Here is a 21,150-nt window from a genome sequence, read left to right on the forward strand (position 1 = left end):
TAATGACATCGATGAGGGAATGGAGTGCACCCTCAGCAAGTTTGCTGATGACACCAAGCTGAGTGGTGCAGTTGATACGGTGGAGGGAACAGATGCCATTCAGAGGGACCTTGACAGGCTGGAAAGCTGGGCTCGGGTGAACCTAATGAGGTTCAACACGGCAAAGTGCAAGGTTTTGCACTTGGGCCGGAAGAACCCCAGGCACCTGTACAGGCTGGGAGGAGTTGTCCTTGAGAGCAGCTCAGCTGAAAAAGACCTAGGGGTCCTGATAGATGAGAAACTTAACATGAGCCAGCAGTGCGCTCTGGCAGCCCAGAAAGCAAATGGGATCCTGGGCTCCATCAGGAGAGGGGTGGTCAGCAGGGATAGGGAGGTGATCGTCCCTCTCTACTCTGCTCTTGTGAGGCCCCATCTGGAGTACTGTGTCCAGGTGTGGAGCCCTCAGTACAAAAAAGATATGGAAATTTTGGAAAGGGTCCAGAGGAGGGCCACAAAGATGATCAGGGGGCTGGAGCACCTCCCCTATGAGGACAGGCTGAGGGAGTTGGGTTTGTTCAGCCTGGAGAAGAGAAGGTTGCGGGGTGACCTCATTGCAGCCTTTCAGTACCTGAAGGGAACTTACATCCAGGAGGGGAGTAAACTCTTCGAAAGGGCTGATAATAGCAGGACTAGGGGAAATGGTTTTAAGTTGAAGGAGGGAAGATTTAGGTTGGATGTTAGGGGTAAGTTCTTTACTAGAAGGGTGGTTAGGTCCTGGAACAGGCTGCCCAGTGAGGTTGTGGATGCCCCGTCCTTGGAGGTGTTCAAGACCAGGTTGGACGGGGCCCTGGGCAACCTGATCTAGTAAATGTGTATGTTTGGTGGCCCTGCTAGGCAGGGGGGTTGGAACTACATGATCCTTGAGGTCCCTTCCAACCCGGGTAATTCTGTGATTCTGTGATTCTGTGATTCTGTGATTAGGAAAGGGAAGATTTAGACTGGAAATAACAAACTTTTTTTTTTTTTTTTCTTTTTTATGATAAGGGTTGTGAAGTACCAGCATAAGTTGCCCAGTGATGTGGTGGATGCCCTGTCCCTGGAGATACTCAAGTTCTCAAGGTCAGGCTGCACGGGCTCTGAGAATCCAAGTCTCACTATAGATGACACTGGTCATTGCAGCAGAGTTGGACGAGATGACCTGTGAATGTCCCTCCCAGCACAAACAATTCTGTTATTCTATGTGATCTCTACTCTCTCCATCCCTCAGCCACACCATGACTAAAAAGACAAATGTTTTCATCATGCAGTTACTGCTCTGCAAATTGATTTGATTATGCCATTGTGCCTTGCAAGGAGAGTGCTGCCCACCTGAAGTTAAACCATAGAAAAGAAAAATCAGAAGAAAATTCAGAGGATTTATATAATTGACCAGAGATGCAGACCTTGTTGTTGAAGAAAAAAATCTTACTCCTCCCTGAAGATAATCAGAATGCCTTGGAAGGGACCTTCCAAGGCAAAGGAAGGTCTCAAGGAAGAGATCATTGAGCTCCAACCCTCTGTCATGGTAAGAGTTGCAGTCCACCATGTCAGGCTGCCCAGGGCCCATCCAACCTGGCCTTGAGAACTAGGGTTGGGGCACCACAGCTCTCTGGGCAACAGTGTCAGGGCCTCATCATTCTCTCAGTGAAAATTTTCCCTTTGACATCCAATCTAGATCTTCCTCTTTTTAATTTAAGCCACTTATTCTTGTCCTATCAAATCACCCATCTCCTCTCTAAAATAATCTGTGTTTGCAAGAGCTTCAGAAGTAGGAAATAAACATCAGCTGAAGCTGTGCAATGAGCACTGTGGCAATGGCGAGAGAGAACTAGGTCTAGAAGAAGCAGACACTACAGGCATTTAGAACCATGATGAAACTTGATTTAAACTCTCACTCACTTTCTACCCTCTCTTTTGGACCTGTTCTCTAAGCTGTGAAGACAAAAATAGGCAGCAGAGATCCGCTGTGTTGAAGGCAGACTTGCAACCCCCAGAGAGGCTAGAAAACCAGGGCCTTTTAAGAGATATATTGGGTCAACACAAGTGACAGGTGCCAGTCAGTGGAATTCCAGCTGAGCCTCAGCTACACATTCCAGATCAGAAATATTCTGGAAGAGGGGCTGAAGACAATGGCATCTTTTGACAGAGATCAGTTTGTGTTGCTGGCACCTGCTGAACACCCAGGAGTCAATCTGTTCCCAGGCACATAACATGTGGACCTGACAGTCTGAACTCTGGGTGAACACTCAGTCATTGTGCTGTCTGAACAAAGGCCAAAATGAACTAATGTTTATTTTAAGAGGCTTTTTTTTTTTTTTCTTTTTTTCTCTTTTTCTTTTGGTGCACTGCAGGTGCAACAACCTGTAACTCATTACTGTCAGCCCATGCTGCTGCATGTTGCCTGGCTTTGCTCTTCCTTCTTTCATCATGGGCAGCAAACCTAGACATGATGCTGTGGGATGGCAGGGGCTGATATGGCCCTAGATTAATTGTTTATACTACACTGAGCCAAAATTTGGTTCAACAGGCAATATAGCCTTTAAACCATGCAACAGAACAGTCCTAGTGGTATGCAGGGAAAGCACTTAGAAAACTATCTGTAATGGGGTGGTAATTCATTAAAAGAGAGGGAAGATCCAGACAGAGGAAATGGTGAGAATTAGCGACAGTGTCTGTTAAACTTAAATTCAGCTCAGAGTAAATAGTAATAGACTTTAGTACATCTTTGGTGTTATGTTTAGGAAGTAAACTAATATAATTCATTATGATAAGGAGAAAAGCCAATTGCATGCTCGGGCCAGAGATACTGGGCACAAACAGGAGCGCTGGAGCAGCAGTTCAGCCTGTCATCATTCAGCCAAGGCAGCTCTGTTTGGGGTGACAGACTCTCAAGCTGATGTGCACAGAAGAGATTCAAGTTTGTATGGCATTAGGAAGCCCTTTGGAAGCAGACATGGTCTGTTGCGATACACCTTAGGGGAAGAACCAACAAACAGACCAGGGGAAAGAAGCTGAGGTGTAAGATAGTGAATCACAAACATATGGGAAAGAAGGAAAAGAAAATGAAACAGAGATTTCTGCACAGGAGTCAGTGGGAACAGTGCAGAACAGAGGCGATACAAATGTGTGGCTGAGGCACAGAGGTTATGCACACCAGAAGCATTCCCTGTGAGTAGATGTTCAGAAGTAACATACGATATAAATCCCAGTGCCTTGGTTAGAAGGGCTCTCTATCAGCAGCTAGTGTAGCACATGGTCTTTCTCACTGAATTGGAGATGAGAAACTGCTTAACTCCACTCAGTCCATGTGTAATTGTATATTATATCTGGTTAGAAAACTTTGCAGAGTCAGAAACATCCATCATAAGAAAAACTGAAGAGTTTGAATGCAAAATTATCTCAAATTGGAGATGAAACTAAACTACAAAAATGAAACCCTCTGCTTTTCCTACTGTTAGGCTTGTCCTGAAACTGCTGATGCCACTTGAATTGCATGGTCGGCAGGAACAGATTGCACTGAGCAGAGAGAGTCTGGGAATAAGGGAATTCAGAGTCCTAAACTCTGACTCCCATATGCGACAGCATTATTCCTAATTTCCAGTTGCCTTCACACAGTTTTCAGAAAACCAATTCTGTGCAATTGACATTTTCTAATAAAGACATATCTGCTGAAAAGTTATCAACCAGCTTCTGCTTTCTCATTAGAAGTAATAAAAAGGCAAAACAGAGCACTCATAGAAGATTGTGGGGAAAACAAATAAATGAAGAGTAATAGAGAATCTGAACTAGTTTGACATAAGGATAGAAACAATAAACAGAAGTAATACATCAAGATATCTGAAAGCATAAGATTGCACATTTACACACACAAAAAAACAAACATCTGTAAAGGATCACTAGAGAGAAACTAGTTCTTGCTTAGACTATGGCATGGAACAAAGGGCATGATTACAAATGAAGTAGCAGAACTGTGTATGCATGGATAAATCACCTTCCGTAATTGCTTAATGGGTTTAAACAGTTGCAATGAGTCTCAACACAAACAGAATTTATAAAGAATATTTTAGAAGGAATGCCAGGAAGTATAAAATGGAATCTGAGCAGAACTACAGTAAAGGAGACAAAAGGCAGCAGTACAAGCCAGAGAACAAGCAAATGAATTTAGTGTCAAGACAAAGTTTGGATACCCAGGGCATAAGCTATACCTGAGCAAGATCTCAAAAGGCCATTGCATTTCTCTGGTGTATCTCACATCTGGCTCTGCACAAACTTGGACTGCAGATAATTTTTGCTTTTTTTTTTTTTTTTTCTTTTTTCTTTTTTTTTTTTTTTTTCCCCTTTCCTTTGGAATCCACTTTTAATTAAACACAGAATAATCAAGCCTACTATAAAACCACTGAATTAACAGCTGCTTTATCTCAAAGACAGTCATGGAAGAGCTGTAGTATTTATAAAAGGTCCATTAAGGAGCTCAAATTATTTATTCCTGAGGAAAAAGCTGTTCAGATTCAAATAATAAAAGATAGCAAGGCTTAACCAATACAATAGATACTGTGCTAGGGACACACTTTAAATCCATCCTTTTGCAAGTCATTATAAACTATGATATAGTATAAAGGCAAAGGAAATTAAAACTGGAGAAAGAAGAGGAAGAAAGTATAGGTAAGACGAGATACACAGTATCTAGAAAGACAACATGATGCTGGTCTTGATAAGCAGCAATACTTTTCTTATCAAAGTAATCTGCAAGGTAATATGGATAGTAAAAATTGAGTTCATATATAGAATATCAATTCAAGTACCCTCTGACATTTAAACTGTTTTACAGAATGATGAAACTAAGTCTGTTAGACATACTCACAAGCAAATAAACATCCGCTGTAGCATTCACAATCCAAAACATTAGCAAATGTTAGTAAAAGGATAAGAAACAGTCAGCTTCTGGTCAATAAGTAAAAAGATTATTCTGTTCTCTTCACTTACTTTGTCTAAAAGGAATCACACTGGGAAAATTAATTGGATTCTGTAAAGAACCATGCTTCGAAACAGATCAAAATGTTCTTAAGAATAAAAGTTACTTTCCAGGTCAAGATTTTCTGGTTGTTTCTTAAATGTGAGGCTTTCCGACAAGCAGTTGTTTTAAAAGAACAAAACATCAGTGATTGAACAGAAATCTAAAAAAAAAATAACAGCAGAAGGGGAAATAATGAGAACAACAACCAAAATAAATGGATGTGATATTGAAACAAAAAACTAACAGCCCAACTACAAAAAGCACAAAAACACAGAAGGAAGCTTTCTGGCCGAGCCTGCTTGTTTTCTTCTTTTCCTCTCTCCATGAGATAAATATTGATTTAAACCTCAAATTCAGAACTGGAGTCATAAACAATGTTGCTATTCTGTTATTAGGAGAAGATTATAGCCATAAAAAAGCATTCAAATCTAACTAAACAGTCCAACTGCCGCCACTGAAAATGGCTCATGCAAACCATTGTCTGTAGGAAAGGACCCTGTAGCTATGTCTATCCTAGATACTGGGACAGGAACTATTTTATGACTTCTAGACCACCTGAAGCATGTCCATAATTCTTAAAAATGTTGTCTTTGCTTAAAGTTCTGAATGGCAATGGCACAAGGTTTGAGCTGTTATCTAAACTATGGCCACTGCCCAAAGAGAAAAAGAGCATCAAGAGTCATAATGACAATTAAGACTTACTAAAACACTGCATACTGGTACAGATGTAGTTAGGACTGTACTGATACAGAATTATGATATTAGTGCCAAAACAATGTTTAAAATCTATCTAAATATTCTGAGAACTGTCACAGAGAATGTTACATTGTTATGCTTATGAGAAATTGGCTCTTTATGATAGATTTCATCCTCAGATTTAGAGTGATGTCTTACTACAGCACCACAAGAAAGTACTTAACTTGTCAAAACTGTATGAAGTCCATTAACATGTAAAGATAACCAAACATAGTAGCTCCTACCATGAATCATGGTCACACAGAGCTCAATCCTGCAGGGATTTGAGAGCCTGCTGGCATATGAGCTCTTAGATACGGAACTTGGACTCTGCTCCTTCTAAGAAATGCCTTTGTTCATCAAAGGGTGAAAGTTCTGCTAAAGAAATGTAGTTCTGGGAAGGGATCTATAAGCAGCTGTTGACATAATTAAGCAGAGTTCTGTGTCTAACAAAAGCTACTCTATTTATGCTGTGTTCCCTAAGAGACAGATTAATTACACTGAAAAAAAATACTCCTTTCTGGAGTGTGGAAAATAGTAAAAAAAGATTATTCTAATTTAACTCAATTTTCATTAATTGATAAAATGGCATATGTGTTTGTCTTGTTCTGTCTCTACTTTGTCATAATTAATGCTGATTTCAGAATAAATTGCTTTTGAGTTGATCATGTAGGTTTGTATGCAGACACACAAGAACATACTATGGAGTACACTTAACGTGTACATACACACATAGAGCCACTGGAAGCTCTGAAAGAGAAAAGAAAGCCACAGCTGTAGATTCCATTCATTGTCAAAATAAATAAATAAATAAATAATTTAAAAGCCAGTTACATTTCTCTGAAGGTCTTCTTTATAGATCAGTGTGACACTTGTCATATTCAAGAGGCCATTCAGAGACACAAGGTACAGGTGGCTTTTTAGAGGCCACTGTCACAGCCCTCCTGTACAGTCTGCCAAGTACTGGCGACATTTGCGCAAAAGATAAAATGAAACCAATTCCTTCTGGTTAAAAGATTCTGCTACAGTGTTGCAAAGTCGAATCATCTAAGGACAAAGCAATAAACCATTTCTTTAACAAAAGGTTTCTTGTAAGGCCCAGAAGATTTGGTGTTATTTTTTTTCTTCAACACAGATTTGAGAGATGGTTGTTTTTCCTTCCTGCTTAACTTATTCCTACAGCATAGAGCAACACACGTGACAGACACTGAATGTACAGTAAGGTGGCCTTTTTTTTGCATTAACCAATGCAGTAGAGTTAATTGAATCACAAAAGCCAAATCAGACTGTTTTGGAGAAGCCCGTTCAGAAATTTGAATAATTTTAAGAACAAACATACTTTGGTTGACACATATGCCCATCATTCTAGATGAAGTTATACAGTGGATGAATCTCACGGTGTGTCATTATATCTTTTCAGTAGCGTTTTCAGTTGTCAAAACAACCTGTATGAAAGGTTTTCCTTTTACTAAGCTTTTAAATCCTTTTCTCTGGAGTTGCTGAACATTTCTGTCCATCTCTTCTGAGTTTTTATCTCAGTTTTAATGTCTTGGTTATACAGGATAAAAATCCGAAGGGAGAAATATGAAAGGGTACAATATGAATCATGCTCAAGATGAAAATCTTTGAGCTTTTGAACAGCAAAAACAAGAAAACCCACAAGGGAAATGAGCCTGCTGGTAAACCTGAAGGAATCAGAATAAAATCATTTACTTTTTGTTTTCAGTCAAAACCTAAATGAAGTAATCCTTATCTCTATATTTTTCTTTTCCTTGTACTCATGAACATATTGCATTTTTTTTTCCATTTGCTTTTCATTACCATCCTATTGTGAAAAGCTACATTTTAATTATTTAGACAAATTAATTGAAATATAGTGCAAATAACAGATAAAGCAATTTCCTACATCTCTTGTTTAAAAACTTTGAGATATGTGAAGTAATAGCTTTGTATTTTTCTTATCTGGCTCCTGTTGATTGCTAACACTGTAGGCCTTGCAATTCCATAATGCAGTGTGTTGAAATACCAGTTTTGAACTGCACTCAGTACTGATTTCTATGCAGTAAAATTTGACATGCAAGAGAGAAATCAGTGAAAGTGAATTTTGCATATTATAAATAATTTTACATTATTTATTAGGAAAAGCTAGATTTAATTTCGCTTATTAAAAGCCTAAACAATAATTATGTGTCTATATTATTTATTTATTGCTCAGAACATGCTGCAGATAGATTCATGTTTTAAAGTACCTTTCTGTGACCAAAAACATGACAAGCAATGAATCAGAGCAGTACTGTCAAAGTTTCACAGCATTATCTCCAAGAAGTGATCTGTATGTCAGCTCTCTACAAGGACAAAACCTAAGGTTGGAGTCAGTGCCAGTAGTGATACTGGAATAGGGTTATGTCAGGTTAATGTAACTCGTGTTCACATTTGATGACTCATTTTAGATTTGTTCCCTTCAGTGTTGTTATCAAACTCAAATATGAGCCATGACTGTAAAATGTTTATGTGCTGCAATGAAAGCCTTTACAATTTGAAAGGCCCAACGTTTTCATAGTATTAAAAAAGAAATTGCATCAAAGAGTTTATAGGAAAAAGCCAGTAAAAAACAGACAAATAAATGGGATCAAAACTGAGAAAGATCTTCGTGTGTGTATGCCTCTCACATTCAGTCACATAACACTTCCAGCATGCCCAGTGGGCACTGGGGAAGACTTGAAGAAATTGACATGGAATTAGTTTCCAAACACATTTTCAGCATGTCACAAATTTTGACTGTGTGACATTCTTGTGGCCTTGAAATTTTCTGTCACTCTATTGTCTCAACAAACACAATCGTGTCCCTCTTGAACACTACCTGCAAAAAACATCCACATGGGGGTGGTCAAACTGAGCTTCCCCTCCCACACCCCTCTCCTTAGGAAGATCTCAATCTCAGCATTAATAATAACTGCATTTAGAGCTCTAGACAGTCACCTGGATCTAGAGTACTCCTCTACCTCAGGTTGACACATGATCCTGGGTGCCTGACATCAACCGGTCAAACATGTCAAACGTGCTCCCACACTTTCTTTCAGGGATCTCCTAACACTTAGAAGGAATAACTGAGAAAGAGCTCTATGTTATTTTCACTGTTATTCTAATCGTTATATATTCCACTATTCTACAAACAGGAATACCTGATGTAGCTGGGCTCCCACTGTGTCACTTTGGCCAGTGTTACCTCAATGCTGCCTTTGGATCTTTGCTGTCCTTATCAACTTACAGCTGTTACGAACTCCTAGAAATACTCAGACTCTTTTTATTCAGTGGTTTTACAGTGCCTTACAATCCCAGATTGCATGGGATCCTGTGCAGTGTTATCTAGTGGTTGAAATCCCTGATCATGGCAGGGAAATGGATTGGACTGGTCTCTGAGGTCTGTCCCTTCCAATCCAAGCCATTCTGTGATTCTATGGCTTTTGTAACAGCCTTCTAAGGACTATCACAGAATAAATACAACATGCTAAATGCAGTGAAACACTGCCCCATTGATGAGAGCTACACCCCAACAACCTTCATCAGAGACAAGAAGCAAATCTCCCCAGCAAGTAAGAATACAAAGAATACTCTAGAAATTCATCTCACTATTTAATATCTAAATTTCTTACACAAAAGGCATTTTAGCATTTCTTGAATACCATTCAATAATTCTCAGACAAAAACTTCATTGAGATAGTTACAATTGAACATACATATCAATAATTTAAGGTAAAACACATTACAGGGATATATATTTAGCCTCAAGTAAGATTTACAAACCTAGGAAGTTTATAGATCTGGTTATACTGAAAAGAAAACCAAGGCTGTTCAAGAGTTGGAAATGTGAAAAAAAATGCCTCCAAACAGTGAGAGTTGATGGCCACTATGGAAAAAGAGGAAACATGCCTTCAGCATAAGATCTATTGAAACCATTGCATCCAGTTTCTAAAAAAGAAAATTATTTGTGGAACTCTTTGAAGGAAAATATTATATATCAACCTCTATTAAAGAAGGCACTCCAAATATCTGACTTCAAGTATTGTGTAATTTAAGAGGCCTGTTAATAAAGTTGTTTATAAGTTTGTTTTCCTGTAAATTATTAAAAAGAGTAAGTTCAATAATACATTCCAGTCTTCATATATGAAATCCCCATTTTTGGCATTAAAACTCAACTCACTATAGAACCATTAGTTATACTTTCAAACTTCACCAATTTTTACCTGGAAAGTACATGGACTATACTATCACATAAATTAAAGTACTTAGGACCCCAAGTCAGATCAGCTAAAAAGACTTAAGGCTCCTGTATCTTCCTAAAGTCATGCAGGGCTTCTTCAAAATTCCAAGTAATTAACTAAATGTGTGAAAATAATTGAAAATTTTAAAATGCTGAATTACACTTAGCCCAGGATCTCTGTTCCAAAAATACATTGCTAACCATGGTGCTCACAATCATTAGTTAAATGCAAACACAAAATCAGCTTACTCATGGCAGTGCATACTGAAGCTTATAGAATAGTCTAGTTCCCCAGCACAGCATATCTCAAAGTGCTTTACAGATGAAAATGGACTGACATGGCAATTGTTGGACATGCACAGCTTCCACTGAAGCCACAAAATATACCTCAAAATTAAGCGATAGTCAAAAAGTCTGTTTTCACGCATTTACTCATTAAAACTCTGTCTGGCTTCGAGACCCAGTGAACTCAGCAGGGATGCTTTGGTAAATGGGAAGTACTGAACACAGCTCTCATGGAATTTCACAACGTTCTTATTATCATGCTCCATTACTCCTTGCTACATCACACCTCATTTTACAAACAACACCATATAAAGGACCAAAATAGTCTGTAATACCATACCAGTAGAACCTAGAGAAAAAAAAAAAAAAAAAGCACACACACAAAAAAAAATTGATAAGCAATGCCAATGTAAATGGTGGAGTTAAGAAGAACCCACGATGCCTGGTTGTCAATCTTATGCTTTAACCTCGAGGTCAAGAAGCCCTCTTCTGCTGTCATTGCCACAACAGACCATGAACTGAGAGTGAAAATCTGTGGGGAAACAAGGAAAATATGAGAAAGCACTTATTTGGCCTTGGAAATAAAAACCTCACAGAACTCTTCTTTCTGATAACCAATTGGCAAGACTGGGGACCAGTGCCTTATAAACGAACAAAGCCAGATCAGGACTTTTGAAAAGAAGGTAAAAGGGATCTTCTCCACCCCAGGAATAAAAGGCTGGGTGACTTCTGGAAAGAAATCAAAAAGGACAAAAGGGGCAGAGTTAGGCTGGAGATAAAAGGGAGAATCTAAGAGAAGTGAGGAACACCCTGATCCCTTCTTGGGTTTGGTAGAAGAGGCCTTAAAGATTATCCAGCTCCAAACCCCTGCCATGGACAGGATTGCCACCCCTTAGATCAGGCTGCCCAGGGCCCCAATCAACCTGTTTTTTTCAAAGCTCTGACACAAATAAAAGAGGCAGAGGGGTTGTCTTATCACCCTCATCTACCGCTCAACCTGCAGCTTCCTCTTTCCATGCTGTAACTCCATCTTGTTTACAAAACATAATTTGTGTGTGAATGTTTAGCTATGGCTACATTTACAAATGGTTCTTTTACTATTTTCCCTAGAAACATGTACAGAATACTGAACACTGTATTCTTTCCTATGCATACTTCAGAATCCACAATATTAAGCTAAATCCTTTTACTATATCCTGTTTTTCAAACTATTAACCACCATTTTCTTGATGCTACCCATTAATAATTTGGAAGTTTTATAGCTTCTTTTGAGCTCATGCTAGGTTTTCCAGCCATTATATTTTTAATTCCACAAACAGGGTTTAAATACCTTGCCTACTGAAGCCATAAATCACTGTGCTAGAAAGCAGAGGGCTCAGTAATTGCCTTTTTATTTACTAACTGATACAAGCAATTTAAATATGACTGAATTTTCAAACTTAGAAACAACATAGAGAGACTTAGGAGAGAGGTATACACAGAAACAGCAATCAGCAGTCATTGTTTTCAGTTGCATTAGAATTAACGTCTAATTTTTGAAACATATTAGGACAACTTCAGGTACCACTTGTGACTATAAAGGACCAACAGTTTCAGTGTTTGCTGTTATGATCCTGATATCAGCTACCCATTTCACCTCATTACTCCTCAGATCTAGAAAGAGCTATAAGAGACAATGCATCCTTCTATGGATGTGGTAGGAGGGCAACATGTTTCTTTGCTTTTAAGTTTCAGTCACTCTTGGCTAAGCTAGAAACATACAGACAGATTTCAAGGACAGAAGCTCTCCTAAGGAAAAGACAAGGGATTTATGGTTGAGTATATCAGGTAATCTCCCTACGGGACAATATGGGATTCCTTTTTTTTCCACAGCAGTCTAAACCCTCTTGTAAGAGCCAGTGCAATTATCTCAGTGGTAAGTACTGTCTTTTCTGGTAGATTTTTTCTTATTACTGTATTACCACAAGACTCAAGACACAACATGGTATTATATCTAGACCTATATTCACACAGGAGCAAAATATCAACCATTCTGTTACTACCTTTAGGCTCACGCTTGGACAACTCAAAGCTTTCCCGTGTCTCAATTTTCCATCTTTGAAGAGATAGCATCATGCATAACCCTAGTATGCACACTGACTTTAAACAATCTGGATCTGGGCTATTAGTGTAGCATCTTAGAAAGTGAATGTTGTATGACATTCAATGAAAAAAAGTCCTAGAAGCAGTTTTCATTACAATAAGGACTTAGCAATATCAAGAAAGCCACTAGCTTTATTTCCTCTTGCTTACAAGGAAGGGAGTATATACAGATACAAATATTATTATTTTTTTATTTTATGATTTATTTATTTTTTTAATCCTTATGTCGTCTAACACCTTTGATATTGTTTACACAGCCCTACGTTTCCACCCCTCTAAACACCCATACACTTTTGAAACAGCTCAGAAAAATCACAAACAGGAGTGTAGCAGTAAATGAAATGTATACGAAAGAGTATAAACTCAAATTGTTTCATAACAGTCATAATCTGCACCCCTTTTTCAAAAGGGATAGTTTACCAGAACTGTTTTATATTCCCATACTCCTAAAATGTTTAGGCCTTCAATCCAAAATATTCTCATTTGGAAAACAGTCCTGCTGTGCTCCTACAAATCTACTCAAGGCCAGGGAATGAGAAATCTTATGAGGACGTTTATGGGACATCCCGGGAGAAGGGACAACCATCTCAGGAACAGAATGTGTGCTGATGAGGTACCCAAACAATACCAATCAAAAGACACCATAAAGCACTTTTCAACGGAGATTAATTGGACTACTTCTGAATTCCTATAATTGTAAAGTAAGATATTTCATTTGGGTGATGAAAACTTCCATGGAAAGTAGCTGGGTTTGTGTGGAAGTCCATTTAGTAAAGTCCGTACATTTACATTAAGAAAGGATTTACGAGAAAACAGTTCTAATTGCTCACATCTAATTGGTTTGAAAACAGCTGGAGGTAAAGCCCTTGGCTACAGCAGTCTATATACCCAGTTTCTCTTTGCTCATTCCTAGGTACTTTACAGTCAATCCATATAATTACTTGTATTTCAGTTGATGTAATTTTATGTAATTTGGCTGAAACGAAATCCTTATGGGGAATGCACATACAAGACAGAATAAAGCAGTTGGTGTACTCACAGTCCTCAGCATTTTTCTTTGCAGCATTTCCCTCAATCACACTGCAGGTCCTTCCCTATTCAGCTTATTATGTATTTCTTATTATTATTTAGCTTATTATATATTTCTTATTATCATATAAACTTGATGACTAATGACATTAATTTACAAATTCTTTATTCTAGTGCAGGTTGATTGCTAACACTGAAACTCTTCACAGTTTCTGTGCAATAACTGGCATGCCTCTCTCTATACTTCTACAACACAGTAACTGGCTAATCCCACAGTAGGCTTTCATGATCATTAATTGTAGCTATGCTGGTCAACAAAATAATCAGAAGAGAGCTACGTGAGGTCAAATCCAGAGTCTGCCCAGAGACCAACAGAATCCACCCGTTCTCCTTCCAAGTGCCATCATCTGTTCATTTCACTTTGATTTTGATTTTTTGTAAACACAGACTGCATAATTTTACTTTTTTTTTTTTTTTTTTTTTTTTTCTGAATCTGACCCAAGAACAATAAGAATGTGAACTTTCTTCTGGAAGTAAGAATTGAAATAGGCTTGCAAACAGCTGGGAAGGATTGCTAGCATCCTAAGAGGCTATCTAACACTGAGTTGTTTTCCTCAACAAAGGGGCTCGATTCCTTCCATATAAGGATCGAGATTTAGTGAAAAGAAGATCAACATCAAAAAAACCTTTGTTGATTCTCGCCAAGAAATATGCATTACATGCAAGGTAAAATAACCCACTTAACTCTTAACACAGTGTTACACACTTCTTTGCTTACTTGTTGCATCAAGAAGCAGCACTTAAATTCAACATTTACAAATGTTGGTCAAGTCTGAATTTCTCGTGCAATTCTGAGCTGATCTGCATATTTTAATCCAAATATGCATAAAGTGGTAAAAATAATTATTATTACTTGGGTTAGTCTCACAAATTTTCTTTGTAAGTTACAGAATTATAAATCTGGGACCAGTTGCTTGTTCTGGAAATTTTGATTTAGAGTCACCAGAAAGTATTTTCAAAGTCCACATTTAACCTATACAATTAATCTGAAATTCTAAAAGAAGTGATCATTCACATAATTCGGAACTACAGAAGATCAGGGTATTTCTGTCTCAGAGTTTAACAATGAAAACTTCTCTTGGAACATATTAATTGTAAGATCTTTCCACCATGAAACCAGAGGAATAAACAAAATGCTTACATTGAATAAGTACTTTTAAAAGAAAATAGATTTTCAAGTCAAATTATATGTATATTTTGTTCATAGATATATGATGTTGCATCTTCAAGGGCTTATTCATATTGAATTCTGTTTTTTATATATACTTGTATGTCTGTATTTGAATAGTGCATTTAATTCTGCTTTTACTTTAGCATCTAATTTAGTGTATGGTCGCCCATAGAAGTGAGGTGGGATAAAATTAAGGATTCTCTGCATCATCACTGCACTGATCACACAGATTTTTCTTACTCAAAATATATATTATACAGAGGGATTTTTTGAAGTTGTCATGACAGATGATGTTTTTTCAATGGTTCTTCAGTTAAGAAAGTATTGAAGATTGACAATGCAGCCTAAATCTGCTTCATATTTCTCTTGTCAGCTGCCAGGTTAGCAGCCATGTCAAAGAAAATACTGTAAGAAAGAATGACATTGATCAAGATGATAGAAAAAGAAGTATTTATTGTGGAGGTGGCTCAGGTAGTAAAGATATCCAGATGCAATGAAGCAGTGGTTGTGCCAGTATTTCATCACCCACTTTCCCCCCCCCCTGTCCTGTCACAGCAAGCCCTGCTAAACAGTCTGTCCCCTTCAAGTGCTAATATTTGAGGCTCAGCTTAAGCATATAAGCAAGAGTTAACAGTGAGAAATCTCATCCATTTTATAAGCTATTCAGTGTTTTCAGCCATGTTTCTACAGAAAGTAATTCACCTGTAGGCAGAGAACACCAGCTGCTGGCAGTGAGCTTCTCAACTCTATTAAAAATGATACATGCTCAATTGTTTGGGTAAAATAAATGTTTCTTTTGCAGAGTTTTCAGTATCTTTATAGCTGAACCACACTATTTTCAGTAATAGCTTCTAAATGTTAATCTGTGGAAGGTATCACAAGGAGCAGGAAAATCATAAGACAGACTTTAATGACAATTAAGGATGATAAACAAGTGATGCTGAAGGTAACTAAAAAGCAAAGCATCAAGCCTAGGCATGTATTTGCAAAATTCAAAAATCAGTCAGAAAAAGAAGGCAACACTGTTAGAGTAAAAAGTTGGAAATAAATATGAGCCCTTGACATCATAAAGTGTATGAAAGGATGTTGCTGTGAAAGATCTAACACAGCAAAAGCACTGGTAGAATTTATTGCTTAAAAAGTAAATAAGAAAACAAACACAAAACATATGCTTTTTAGATAGAATACATTTGTTCTAAATGAAGAGCAGGTAGGGACTAGAAGAAGAAAGGGAATGAGAGAACAAGGAATTATTCCAAAGCCAGTATGCATCTCCATATATCTCTCGTTCACTGCTACAAGTTCTATTTCTCTGTGTAAGATGAAAAACAAGGCTTCCAGCCCAGTGAACTCTAAAACAGGGAAAGATATTAGAAGAAACTACAATCCATATGTCACAGTAAAATTAGCAGCTGCAAATGTAACAGCTGTTACAAAATAGAATTGATACTATTTGTATTCCCAATGAAATTAATGTATGACTTCATGATTATCTTACTAAAACAGTAAGAAGGGGATATTACTGAACTTAATAAACTGCTAACAAAACAATTTATAATCTTCAGTATGAGGTTTTAACAGATATACCGTTTTTCTGTATAAAATTAAGCAGACAAAGCTACATATGAACAATAAGAAACTAAGCAGACTGCAGTAAGTAAAGTTCAAATTAAAGTACAGAAAAAAAAGCCATCAAGACTTCAAGCTTTCACATGTAAAATGAAAACAAGAAAAGACAAGTCTCATTTTTCATGCACATCTTACTGCTGACACAGACAACTTTAAAGAATATACTATTTAAGGAAACATAAAGCTTCTTGATAGAAACAAGCTAAATATGAATAATTATGAAACAAGTACTTAAAATGAAACATTTATGAACATGGGCATGGAGCAAGCCTAGGAGCCTATATGGAAGCAGCAACTGCATTCTAGCAGACTGGGATGGTCACATTTCCCACATACCCCAAATTATAGCATTGAGATGGCAAAAGCTTAGATCTTCATCTAATACTGACAGTGTTAATGGATCTGCAGGAAAACATTAAGAAAATAAATCAAATCCATAACTTGATTTTGTAGGTGTTGGTTATTCTACTCAAAGCAAAAAATCATTAAAAAAATGGAGTGAAAATTTTTAGAAAGCATGTTATTCAATGCTGGATGAGGTGCACTCCATTACTGTGCTGTTTTAGATTTGCAGAGTAATTAAAATATGAAGTTACACATGTCCCAGGAGCATCTTATAAAGACTTGATTTTAAAAGAGCCTCTGAGGAGCCCCAGCACCACCTTGCTCTTTGCAGCACTCACAGGCAGAGTCACACAGGGACTACAGCTAATCATATAGAACCACAGAATGCATTGGGTAGGATGGGACCTTGAAGACCACCCAGTCCCAACCCTGGCTGGTTGACCTGTCCACATCCAACCTGGCCTTGAGCACCTTCAGGGTTGGGGAACCCACAGCTTTTCTGGGGAGCCTGTATCAGGGCCTCACCATTCTCTGAGCATATTCTCAGTAACATATGCTATTAGATGCAAAATCTTTATCTAGTCTACCTATCTTACACAACCAGAAAAGAGAATTGTGGGACTGTCTCAGAAAAGACACTTATTTGTCATGAATTCACCACAGCTGCATTTACAACATCAGAAGTAACAAAAGAAGCAAACACCAATCACAGCATCCAAATGTGCCCATTAACTGCTGACATAACCTTGAGCACTCAAGGATTAGTGTAAGTGCCAATTTTAGTTTTGAGATTACAAATAACATTTCCTCTCATATGATATACTATCTGAAGTTCTTGCAGCCACGTGATACTGCAAGATAGATTAAATTATATAGAAATCTCTGCATCTAAGAAGCAGTTTGTGGCTCAGTGAACTTCTGCACTCCTTTCAAAGAATCATGTGTTAGAAAGTATTAGGAAAACTAATTTTGTGGATTCATCTGCAGACTGGCCGGGCTCTCATCACTAGGCAGTTCATGGAGAGTCAGGAGGCAGAGGGCTGACATTTAACAGCTAGAGGAAACAGCCTACAATTCTGCATCTTGGTTAAGAAACAAACCTGTATCAGTTAATAGGGAAAGCTGGAAAGCTTGTGACACTACTGTAAAAAGCAGCCTTTGACATTGCTGCCTGAATGAAAGGCAAAGGAGATTCCGGTCCCTTGTCAACTATTATCTGTAAGTTGGGATCTGAAAATACAACTCGAGAGTGCAACTGACATCTCTGATGTTATTAAGTTAAAAACCAACCAATTGCAAAAACAAAACAAAACAAAGCACCAACCTCTAAGACAAGAGTTGCAACGTGTCCTGTATATACAGCCCTTGTGCCCAGCTTCTTATCCACTTGTATTATTTCTTCCTTCTAAATTCTCCTATCTTAAAAAATGCACAGCAGTATTCTCTCACTGTACTTCAGCAAGATAACCAAAGAAACGTACATCTAAGCCTCTGCTTTTATTAATCTATGATCTTTACATCAGGGATGTACTCCAGCCGAGATGAGGAGAGAATTTCTCAAGCCCCTCTGGTCACTACCACAAAAGTCCTTGTCCTCTTCTTTCCTGTTTCCTTAAGCTGATGCTCACTGTTGGAAACACGATCCTCAGCAAATGGGCTTTTGGTCGGATCCTGCATGGTCTTTCCTAGCTTATGTTATACTTTTTAGTACGTGTGCATGGAATAGAATCTTAACGTCTCGCATTCTTTGGTAATTAGACACAGGGATTCTAGGTGAAAGCCAACTGCTGTAATGCACTTTTATCCACATATTAGTTTTCAACAGCCGAGAAAAGGGGCCTTTAACATGAGTGTTCACATTTCAAAGTAGAGAGGAAATCTATAGAAAACAAATAAATACAAATATTTATTCTACCCACACATTTTGTGACTACCTTATTTCTGCAGCATCTGGAACAAAACTAAATGTGACAGCTGTAACAAAGCAGGAGATAAACACTTATATTTTTTCAGGTAGAAAGAAAGAATGAAACAGAGGTAAGAGCTAAAAAATATCCCTAAGTGCTCGGGAAGAGATCTGCAGGACTGAACCCTGGATTTTTACTCTCATATTTTAAAAAGCACAGGCTTCATGCATCAGTAATTCTGAGGAAGACGTAAGGGAAGGAGCATGCTTTGTAATGTGCAGTTATTGAAGTTAAAACACACTGCGTGTGCCTCAAAGGCTCAGGAACAAAAGGACAGAAAGGTGAATTTATTACCATCGCAGCCATGGGATGCAGCTCTCCAGTGATTTCCACAGCTGATGTTTGCAAAGACACTGCCCATCGCAGTGTCTCTCTGTTACTGCCCTTCCAACCAAATCTCATTGACACTGAGCAAGCAGCCAGCAGCTCACTCAAAAGGTGATAAAGCAGAAATTCACTCTTTGTAACTACCCTTTGGCATCCAGGTCAAATCACTGTGTAACCGATGAGTGTTTTCCCTATATGCAAGTTGTTAAGGAGGCAAATTCACTGGATTGCTTGAAAGACTGAGATCGCCTATAACCTCTAACTCATTTACAATGGTTCCGGGGAGGGCAGTGAAGCAATAACTGCAGAGAGACTGCAGTGCATCAAAGGCAGCATGCAGACCACTGATACTGAGTATTTGGCAAAAGTCTTAGGGCTGAACTCTATCCCTTTTACAGTGCTCTAATGGGAAGGAATGAGGCAACAGGAAAGAATGTGGACATTTGAGGCTAAGATGTGCACTAAAGCTTTTTAGCAGGTTCAGGGAGAGTTCACTACCCTGTTTGCCCAACTCTCAGACTGTGTCTTACAGGACAATTCATCTCTATTTTACCTCAAATTCATCTTTTAGTTCATCTTTAGTATTTTAGTTTCACTGATAAAATGCAGTTTTTCTTAACTCCTTCTATACTGGGCTGTAATCTGCTGCTCTCACCTAAAATCAAAACACATAAGCCTCCCTATAAACTACACTCACAATAATAATTAGAGGTTAGGGTGCTCAGCACTGGTAGACCACAATTTACTCTATACATAAGATAAAGTATATGTATTATTTTCAGTTTTTAAAATACAAGTAAGAAGTGACTCAAAAACCCCACTTTCTGGCCATTGTTCATACTGATATAACCACATACTTTCACTGCTGAGCTCTGATTTTTTAATCTTGCTTCTAATAAAAGTGCCATAAATAATTTCACGTAATTTGCATTTGTATGGACTTTCTCTTTTGTCTCTTCTATTTTTTGGAGGGGTTTGGGAAATACAGACAGTGAACTTACATGAGAAGAACAGGAATTAAGGAGCATAATAGTCCTAGTAGTTCCATTCATCTCCTCATCATGCAAATCACTGCTTGCATTTTCCATCCTTCCTTTGTTTACTATGAATGTACATTTTTACAGAACTTTCTCTTGCTTCCAAGCAATCTTGTCTGATGAACTGGCAGCATGTTTCAGATAAACACCAACCATATTACATTTTATGTGTTAGTCTCTGCATTAGTTTATCCCAGATAGAAGAAGAAACCAAAATGCCATAATATCAAGAAGAAAAGCTACTCAAGTTGATGACAAGCACTGGATTGTTGCAGGAGTTGCAGTTCTCATGAGGTTGACTGCCAAGTGTATACACATAACTGTGAAGGAAGTTCTTTTGAGGCTTAGATAAACATTTAACTGTTTGAAACAAGGAAAAGAAAATGTAAAAGTTGAAATGTATTTCTACAGTATTAACTTCATATTATTCCCACAACTAAGTATATAATTTCATTTTGGATGTGTTGTAATATTGCCAAGATAAATATGCTGTACAATTTTCTTAACCACGGTAAAACTAAACTATTGGACTGTAAGTTTTCCATTTAATTCCTAATCATCAGCTGTCTTATGCCACCACCAGCTGTCTTATGCCACTGCATGCTACTTAAATAATTACCAATTAGTACCTGAAATATCAATAGCTAAAGATTTCGATTGCTTTTGTTTGCAGCTAGATCTAACGGCATAATAGGCTGGGAAAGATAAAGAAGATATTGGTTCATATTTCTGTGGCTATTCCTCGCTCTCCAAAAAAACACCAAATCCATAGTAAAAAGAACTCAGCACTTCCCACATGAAAATGCAAAATCAAACTACTTAGGCTCTTTGCCCATTTTGAAAGCATTTTAAAATGAGGAGCCCCTGAAAGAAGCACAATTGTACAGTTTTAAGGTCTTTTAAGGCTGTGTTTCAAAAAACACTTCAAGAAAGGTAAATAATATAAATGCTGTAAATTACAAAGAAAGGAGAAATAAATTGTGTTGGGTCTTTAAAATAAAACAAATATTTATGCTGATATAGAATGCCTGTCTTTCTGTATGATCCATAAAACATTAAGTAATTTTCCGTGTAGGCTGTTTAAACAGCACTTTAAAATGTTTCATCTTTCTTAAGAGAGAGAAACTTCA

The 21,150-nt window shown here is 37.8% G+C and overlaps 1 protein-coding gene across 50 annotated transcripts in view; it reads right to left on the reverse strand.

The window, feature by feature from the left end:
• Positions 1-21,150, reverse strand: part of DLG2 (discs large MAGUK scaffold protein 2) — a 959,079-nt gene that overhangs the window by 169,304 nt on the left and 768,625 nt on the right. For 3 of the 50 annotated variants that reach the window (XM_085536541.1, XM_085536540.1, XM_085536539.1), the window contains one exon: positions 9,388-10,845. The exons of the other annotated variants lie outside the window; for them this stretch is intronic. In XM_085536541.1, coding sequence (XP_085392667.1) covers positions 10,769-10,845 — 77 coding nt within the window. In that variant the 3' untranslated portion in view covers positions 9,388-10,768. Of the gene's footprint in view, positions 1-9,387; positions 10,846-21,150 lie in introns of those variants that run through there. 50 annotated transcript variants of the gene reach the window in all.

The sequence above is a fragment of the Coturnix japonica genome, chromosome 1, assembly GCF_054131305.1.
Source record: "Coturnix japonica strain WE chromosome 1, WE-NBRP24, whole genome shotgun sequence".
NCBI lineage: Eukaryota > Metazoa > Chordata > Aves > Galliformes > Phasianidae > Coturnix > Coturnix japonica.